Below are 9,532 nucleotides of genomic sequence, written 5' to 3'. Positions count from 1 at the left end.
GTCTCTACTAACAATACAAAAAAAATTAGCCGGGCATGGTGGCACATGCCTGTAATCCCAGCTACTTGGGAGGCTGAGGCAGGAGAATTGCTTGAACCCTGGAGGTGGAGGTTGCAGTGAGCTGAGATGGTGCCACTGCACTCCAGCCTGGGCAACAGAGTGAGACTTTGTCTCAGGAAAAAAAAAAAAAAAAAGATTAGTACTTACCTTTTGCTGATTCTGGAGATCATCTACCTAACAAAGTAGGCTTTTTTGCTGCCATTAATTTTTAGAAGCTGTAGGTGTGGTTACCAATACCTTCTTACCACCAGCACTAGTTCTAACCTGTAATAAATACTCTTTCTACTCAAACTGTGCACTGACATCTAAGGAGTTTTATAGTTGAACACTCTTTACTGTAAGTGCTGTGGACAAATAAGGATATTGACTCACAGATTAAAAGTTTTAAGCACGTGATAAAAGATGACTCAATTTAAAAATAAGATTACTCCCATGGAAAATGTGTTGAAATTACATATTCTAGTTCAAGAGCTAACTTGTAGGCATATTCTAGTATAAATTATGAACATGTCATAGTTAATATATTCTAAAACTTTAAAAAACTATCATGATCTTAGAAACATACATATAAATTAGACACGGTTCCTTAGTCATTTTATCACATATAATAAGAAAGTTTGAATTCAAAGGCAAGGCTGAGAACTAAGATTTTCAAGACATTCCTTATTAATGTGTTAAGTCCATAAGGTACAGGGCTATTTGACTTTTTATTTAAAAAAGAAGTTTTCTTTTGAGAGAGATTGAAAATCATCTTTAAAACCAATTTGAAAAATTAAAAAAAAAAAAACTGTTCCTGCTTAAAAATGAAAAATACCTCTGCAAAAACAATTTTTTTTTTATTAGCCGAGCATGGTGGTACTCACCCAGCTACTTGGGAGGTAGATGGGAAAATCACTTGAGCCCAGAAGTCGAGGCTACAGTGAGCCATGATCACAGCACTGCACTCCAGACTAGGTGACAGAGCAAGACCCTTTCTCAGGAAAAAAGAAAAAATAATGAGCTTTCTTCCAAAAATGAATACCTTTACAAAGTTTTGACTATTATCTAAGAGGTAGTGATCAAGCATTGGCCATTGATTAAGGTAGCGATGCCTTTGAGAGCAAGGAACCATCAGTCTTATTAGTACATTAATAATGTAAAAGTAGTTCCTAATGTAGACATTTCTTTTTTGTTTGTTTGTTTTTGTTTTTGTTGTTTATATATTTTGAAATAGGATCTCACTCTGTCACTCAGGCTGGAGTGCAGTGGTACAATCTCTACTCACTGCAGCTTTGACTTTCCAGGTTCAAGTGAGCCTGTCTCAGCCTCCCAGGAAGCTGGGACTACAGGTATGCACCACCATTCCCTACTAATTTTTCCATTTTTTGTAGAGACGGGGCTTCACCATGTTACCCAGACTGGCCTCAAACTCCTGGGCTCAAGCAGTCTGCATGTCTCGGCCTCCCAGAGTGCTGGGTGGGATTGCAGGCATGTGCCACACCACCTGGCCTTGGCATTTCTTAATATGCATTTAAAATTAGGTGGTCAGGCACAGTGGCTCACACCTGTAATGCCAGAGCTTTGGGAGGCCAAGGTGGGTGGATTCCCTGAGGTTAGGCGTTTGAGACCAGCCTGGCCAACATGGCGAAACCCTGTCTCCACCAAAAATACAAAAATTAGCCAGATGTGGTTGTGTATGCCTGGAGTCCCAGCTATCCGGGAGGCTGAGGCAGGAGAATTGCTTGAACCCAGGAGACAAAGGTTGCTATGAGCTGAGATCATGCCACTGCACTCCAGCCTGAGTGACAGAGAGACACTCCACCTCAAAAAAAAAAAAAAATAGGTATATTGATTTTGATTATGGAATCTGCTGTATGTATTATATTTTGCTGATTTAGACCAGGTATCTTAGACCAGAGTCCTTTTTTAGCAGTTTATTCATAATCATACCCAAGGATTGGCTAAGAATTATGTTCTAATTAGGTAAATAAAAACAGGTTTATAAATGTGAAAATTCATAATACTATTTTTATGGTGCTCACCTTTTTTTTTTTTTTTTTTTTTTTTGAGATGGAATCTATCTCTGTCACTCAGGCTGGTGTGCAGTGGCACGATCTCGACTCACTGCAACCTCCGCCTCCCAGGTTCATGAGATTCTCCTGCCTTAGCCTCCTGAGTATCTGGGATTACAGGTGTGCGCCACCACGCCTGGTTAATTTTTATATTTTTAGTAGAGACGGGGTTTCACCATGTTGGTCAGGCTGGTCTCGAACTCCTGACCTTGTGATCCGCCCACTTCAGCTTCCCAAAGTGCTGGGATTACGGGCATGAGCCATCACACCCAGCCACCTACCAAATTTTATATCTATGACTAAAATATTTTAAAATATTGACTTGCTGTTTAGTTCTTAAATTTCAAATCATGAATTTAAATAAGTTTTATAAAAATATGAAGTATGTGGTAGTATGAGAAAGATACTTGTTCAGTTATGAAAGGTACTTGTTCAGAGTTATAAACTCTGAGCAGTTTCCAATTTTTCTACAGAATGGTATATATTCTGAGCCTTTCTTCCCTAAGGAAACACTTTCATCAAAACTTTCTCTCTTGACCATATTTTTAACAAAGCAGTATGGTTCTAGGACCGGAATAGGTGAAGAGAAGTTAATAATAGATCGTCTAGATAGACACAAACCCAGGTGTACATGGAAATCTATCAAATGAGAATGACAATCTTTCAAATTAGTGGAGGAAAGACAGATTATTTAATAAGTTATGCTGGGATAACTGTTAGACTGCTAGAAGATGGAGTAGAGAATGAAGTTATATCTCTGCCTCAAATCTTAGATCAAAATAAATTCTTAAAAGATTAAGATTTAAGTATAAAAAAATTAAACTATGTAGTAGGAAGTCCCTGTGAATTTTTTTATAATCTTAAGATAGATAAAATTTCTTAAGCATGATATCAAAACCAGAAACCGTAATGGAATAGTTTTTAAGATTTTCCTACATAAAAAATATATAAAATTATAATATGGGGGGAAAACATAAAAATGACAAACTACAAACTGTCAGAAGTATTCCCATCATATGTTACAGGCAAAGAGTTCAGATTCAACAATCCAGTAACCCTCACAAACCAATTATTGTCAATGCTACCAAAGAATACAATTGGTCAAGAAATATATGAAAGAGATTCTCAGCCTCAGATAATCAAAAAATAGTAATAATAATAATTTTCATTTGCCAGATTGGCAAAAAAAAAAAAATGTTTTTAATTAACAGTGCTCTGTGTTGGGAACTGTTCCAGTTATCTAGTTATCTATTGCTGCATAATAAGCCACCCCAAAACAGCAGCTTGAAACAATCATGGTCATTTATCTTGCCCACAGATCTGGGGGTGACTTGACTTGGCAAAGCAGTTCTTGCTCAGGGTCTCCTGCAGCTGTGGTCTGACAGCAGCTGGGCTAGAGTTATAATCTCAAAGAGAGCTCACACATCTGCTGTCTGAGCTGAAAAGAGTCAAGCAGCTGCTGGCTAGAATGGTTGGAGCCTCTCAGCCATCTCCCTCTATGTTCTCTCCATGTGGTCTCTAAGGGTGGTTGGATTTCTTACCTGGCAGCTGAAGCCTCCCAGGCCAGTGTGCCGAGAGAAACTTGCAGAAGTCCTAGAAGCAGCATCACTTCCGTCACATGTTTTGTGGCGATTTGTTGAGGCAAGTACAAAGGCCTCTGAAATGTTAAGGGAAGGGAAGAGGAATGTCAGAGAATCTGTAGACATGTTTTAAAACCACTACAGCAAGCCTGTTGAGAAACACTCTTAGGCACTTTTTATGAGTTTAAAATGGAATAATCCTTTTGGATGACAATCTGGCAGTAATCATCATAATTTATTCTCTTTAGCTCAGCAAGAAACTTTTAAGAATATGTCATAAGGAAATAATCAGACAAGTGTTCAAATATGCATGTACAACAATGTTCATCTCGTTGTTTATAATAACAAATATTGGAATGAACGAAATGCCTAGGAGAAATGATTAAGCAAAAGGTGGTTTATTAGCTGTGAAACATAACAATGTCAATCTATACTTAATGATATGAAAACATATCCAGATTGTAGGGAAAAAACAATAATAAGTAGATGATGAAATGGATTAATATACCTAATTTGTTTAATGTATATACATAAGAGAAAGTTTGGAAGGGTATTACTAAAATGGTAACAGTGTTTAGCCCTGAGTAGTGAGCTTTTTCGTTTGTTGTTGTTTTTTAAATTAACCTATTAATCTTAAAATCAGAAGTAAATCAGCCGTACTCTCCTTTAAAAAAAATAAGTTATTCATTTTCAGGTTTTAAGTTAAACAGAAAATGTATTTTTTTTTTTAAATATATTAATGGAGATGGGATCTCAGTATGTTGCCCAAGCTAGTCTCAAACTCCTCAGTTCAAGTGATCTTCCCACCTCTGCTTCCCAAAGTGCTAGGATTACAGGCATGAGTCACCAAGCCCAGCCAGAAAATGTATATTTTAATGAAAATATTTGACTTGATTCTAGTGTCTCCACTCTCTTCGATTCAAGGATTGGTTAATAAATTGCTAAATTAAACTTTTTTTTTTTTTTTCCTGAGGCGGAGTCTCACTCTGTCGCCCAGGCTGGAGTGCAGTGGCGCAATCTCAGCTCACTGCAGCCTCCACCTCCCAGGTTCAAGCGATTCTCTGCCCCAGCCTCCCGAGTAGCTGGGATTACAGGCACGTGCCATCACACCCAGCTAATTTTTGTATTTTTAAGTAGAGATGGGGTTTTGCCATATTGGCCAGGCTAGTCTCAAACTACTGGCCTCAAGTCATCCACCCGCCTCAGCCTCCCAAAGTGCTGGGATTACAGGCGTGAGCCACCGCACCTGGCCTAAACTTGTTAATTTCATTTCCCAATAAATTCTAATTTTGGCTCCTTGCTCTGTCCTCACTCTCTGTGGACTCTGTCATTTCTGACCTGCTATACTAAGTAACCTCCCCAGTTAGGCTCCCTGCCCTCAGCCTTATCCATTTCTGATTCATTTTCCAAAGTGCAAGAAGAATATTTTACACAGCCCAAGTCTAATCATGTTACTCTTCTGCTTAAAACATTTCAGTACTTTCCCCGAGCCTCCAGAGGCTTCACTGCTCTCTGATGAAGTCCAAACTAGATAGCATGGTATATTAACTCCCCAGCCTTGTTCTCCTACTCCATCGAGTGCTAGTCATACAGAATCATGACTCTTTGAGGATTTAGCTTAGCCACCACCTCCTACAAGGCCTTCTCTCATAACCCACCCTTTCCAACCCACCCCATGCTGATTACATTCTCTTACTGTATGCCCCCCCAGCACCTTATCATTAGCTTATAGCATTTATTACAGTATCATAATGCCCATTGCATTCTGTTTCCCCTATTGGACCCTAAATTTTTTGAGGGTAGAAAAAGACAGCTATGTCTTTTTCATCTTTGTATCCTCATAATTCAGTACACTGCCTTATTCATAATATAATTTTTAAAATACTTGGAGTAATGAATCAATCCATCACTTTTCCTGAAGCTGTAATTAGAAAGCTAATAAGATTTTTTTTTAGCCAGAATTAGGAAAAAAGAAAAAAATAAGATGTATAATCAGCCTTTGAATGAAATTCCAATTCCTAATCATACAAAATAAGAGGCAATTAAAATAGCAAGGACTGTGTTTGTTGAACTGTGCTCTTATGCTACATTTGTGGCCTTAGAGAAATTGTTTATCACAGTTACTTCCTTTCTGACTTTTTCCTTGATTCCTCATTCTGTTTTACCATATTGGGATCAGGAATACTATATAAGCAACATCAATAGAAAAAAAAAACTCTAGAAATGACAACCTAAACTTTAAACCTCGTTTGTTTTTCTCAATTATAAAATGAACATTTTTTAAAAATAAGAATTTGGCAAGTAAAAAAAGAAAAAATGAAAAAATTTAGAAACACCTAAAAGCTCACTTCCATGAGATATAATCGTTTCATTTATGTTTTTCCTTTGTTTGTTTCTATACGTACATTTTTTTTCCACACTTAATATTATTTCAGGAGCTTTTTCCCAGGACCACTGACCCATCCCCTTTCTGGTCACACTGGCCTCCTTGCAGTTCTTCTAAGCAATCCCCAAGCCCTAGCTACTCTCCTCAGTGCCTCTGTGCATGCTGTCTCTTCTACCCAGAACACACACACTTCCTTGGACCAGCGCAATAAAACAAAGGATCTTGGCCTAAATAATGACTGATTCCACTTCCAAATCTCCTCTGACTTCTAGCCTAGAAGTCTAAGAGCATAAAATTATACTTGACTAATATACAATTCAAGTTGCTTATTATGAGAGTAACAAGCTTATTCATGACTCTTTGTAGTTTTCTTAGTGATTCTCAAATTATTCATGTCTTAGAAGAGCAGACCAATAAACATGTATTCAATTTTTTTAAATATGTGTATTTTTTGAAACAGGCTATAATGCAGTGGCATGATCACAGCTCACTGCAGCCTTGACTCCCCAGGCTCAGGTGATCCTCCCACCTCAGCCTTTGGAGTAGCTAGGACTACAGGTGCACAACACCATGCCCAGCTAATTTTTGTATTTTTTCACCATGTTGCCCAGGCTGAAGAACTCCTAAGCTTAAGCGATCCGCCTGACTTCCCAAAGTGCTGGCATTACAGGCATGAGCCACCACCAAGCCCAGCCCAGTTTTATTTTTTATCACATGCATGCAATCTATCCCATGCCGTCTCCTGAGCCTGGAAATCCTTCTCCTTTTTTTTTTTTTTTTTTTTTTGTGGAGACAAAGTCTTGCTCTGTCACCCAAGCTGGAGTGCAGTGACACAATCTCCATTCACTGCAACCTCCACTTCCTGGGCTCAAGTGATTCTTCTGCCTCAGCCTCCCAAGTAGCTGGGATTACAGGCTCCTGCCACCACACCCAGCTAATTTCTGTATTTTTAATAGACTCGGGTGTTTCACCATGTTGGCCAGGGTAGTCTCGAATTCCTGACCTCAGGTGATCTGCCCACCTTGGCCTCCCAAAGTGCTGGAATTACAGGTGTGAGCCACTGCACCTGGCTGGAAGTCCTTCCACTTTCTCCTCACCTGAAGATTTAAGTATTTATGCTCCTTATCTTTGTTAAAGGAGAATTTATAACTTCATGGAGATTTCTTTTCTTTTCTTTTCTTTTTTTTTTTTTTTTTGAGATGGAGACTCGCTCTGTCATCCAGACTGGAATGCAGTGGCGCGATCTCAGCTCACTGCAAACTCTGCCTCCCAGATTCACGCCATCATCCTGCCTCAGCCTCCCGAGCAGCTGGGACTACAGCTGCCTGCTACCACGCCTGGCTAATTTTTTTGCATTTTTAGTAGAGGTGGGGTTTCACCATGTTAACCAGGATGGTCTCGATCTCCTGACCTCATGATCTGCCCGCCTTGGCCTCCCAAAGTACTGGGATTGCAGGCGTGAGCCACCGCACCTGGCCACGTCATGGGGATTTCTAATCTCACCCCTTTCTTTATAACCTACTTAGTACTCTGGTTGCCTGAGACTTGGGCCCCTGTCTTGCTGTCTCCAGCATCCTTAGGCGGTGGTTCTCGTTTTTTTTTTTTTTTTTTTGAGACGGAGTCTTGCTCTGTCACCCAGGCTGGAGTGCAGTGGCGCGATCTCAGCTCACTGCAAACTCTGCCTCCCAGATTCACGCCATCATCCTGCCTCAGCCTCCCGAGTAGTTGGGACTACAGGCGCCCGCCATGTCGCCCGGCTAGTTTTTTGTATTTTTTAGTAGAGACGGGGTTTCACCGTGTTAGCCAGGATGGTCTCGATCTCCTGACCTCGTGATCCACCTGTCTCGGCCTCCCAAAGTGCTGGGATTACAGGCTTGAGCCACCGCGCCCGGCGGGTGGTTCTCAAAGTATGGACCAGAGACCATGAGCACAAGCATTACCTGGGAACTTGTCAGAAATGCAGATTCTCAGCCCCACCTCAAATCTGCTGAATCAGAAGTTCTGGGGATGTCAGAACTTGTATTAACAGGTTCTCTGGGTACTCTAGCGTGCTCAAGTTTGAGAACCTTAGCTTGAGGGTTGAAAGAGTTTTTGTCCTTGAGGCCAAGCCTCAAGATGCTCTCATACTTCCTGACAATAACCATCCTGTGTGGATGTTTGCATATTGGCCCGTAGTAAGTCTTTATAGCTACACATAACAGCCTTCTAGCATACTCGCATGATCTCTCATTGCTCTGCCTGATTCTATTTTGTTTGACTAATATCTGTCACATAGTCTGTGGTACTTCTAATTACTGCAGCCTACCTGGCTGAGTTTTTTCTCAACAACTGCAACAGCAGCTAACATCCTCATCCTCATCACCTGCCCCCGGTGACCTTATTTTGCCCAAAGTTCTAGCCCCCTGGGGTCTTCCTCAACACCTTAAGTAAACCCTACCATTCCCAGTCTTGACAAAAGATGACACGTAGAAGGGAAAAGCCTTAATTCCTAATTCAAGGCAAAAGTGCAAATGACAGACTAAAACACAAATGCTTGGGTTGAATTCATGAAGAGGAGAAAAGGTGGGAAGAGACTTTTTCCTCTACATCTATTTATAGTCTCGAACTTTTTAACAAGATGATGTGTTACCTACTCAAAAATAAATTATTTTATAATTATTTTTTAAAATGCATAGTAAAAATAAGAATGATCAGGGAAATTTTCCTGGAGGAAATGAGTTATGAGTTTCACCTGGAATAGTGCAAGAGGCAAAGCTTAATGATAAAGGGTATGCAGCACATTCCAGATGCAAAAAGAGTAACTGGGGGAAATGCAAACCATACAAAGAACTGTACACAGATGGGGCAAAGAGCCAGCACTCACTGGTGTCCTTTTACCAAAACATGCTGTTTTTGACAACTTGTTTAGGTTATGGAATTCCACTGAAAGATGGAGATGAGAAAACAGATGAGGAAGCAGACGGGCCATATTCAGATGATGAGATGTTAACACACAAAGGACTTCGAAGATCACAAAGCATGAAATCTGTGAAAACCACCAAAGGCCGCAAAGAGGTTAGTTAAGTGTAGTGCTGTTTTCCTAATGATTAAACGATTTCTCTGCTGCATTATCATTTAGAGTATTAATGATCCATAAATGAAGGATTGGAATGGTAGAACAGCAGTGGATGATTTTTTTTTTTTTTTAACTTTTTTGGGGATAGAGTTTTTTTGCTCTGTCAACCAAATTGGAGTGCAGTGTGGCGTAATCACAGTTTACTGCAGCCTCAAATTCCTGGGCTCAAGCAGTCCTCCCACCTCAGTCTCCCAAGTAGCTGGAACTACAGGCACACGCCACCACACCTGGCTGATTTTTTCATTGTTTGTAGATGGGGTTTCACCATGTTGCCCAGGCTGGTCTCCAACACCTGGCCTCAAGCAATCCTCTCGCTTCTGCCTCTCGAAGTGCTGGGATT

At 40.2% G+C, this 9,532-nt stretch overlaps 1 protein-coding gene across 1 annotated transcript in view; it reads left to right on the top strand.

The window, feature by feature from the left end:
* The window catches only part of REEP3 (receptor accessory protein 3), a 64,268-nt gene that overhangs the window by 49,461 nt on the left and 5,275 nt on the right, over positions 1-9,532 (top strand). The window contains exon 7 of the mRNA XM_011964344.1: positions 8,905-9,131. Within this exon, the coding sequence (XP_011819734.1) occupies positions 8,905-9,131 (227 nt within the window). The remainder of the gene's footprint in view (positions 1-8,904; positions 9,132-9,532) is intronic.

Source organism: Mandrillus leucophaeus, unplaced genomic scaffold, assembly GCF_000951045.1.
Source record: "Mandrillus leucophaeus isolate KB7577 unplaced genomic scaffold, Mleu.le_1.0 Scaffold694, whole genome shotgun sequence".
In the NCBI taxonomy this organism is placed as follows: domain Eukaryota; kingdom Metazoa; phylum Chordata; class Mammalia; order Primates; family Cercopithecidae; genus Mandrillus; species Mandrillus leucophaeus.
This window is presented reverse-complemented; position numbering and strand designations above follow the sequence as displayed.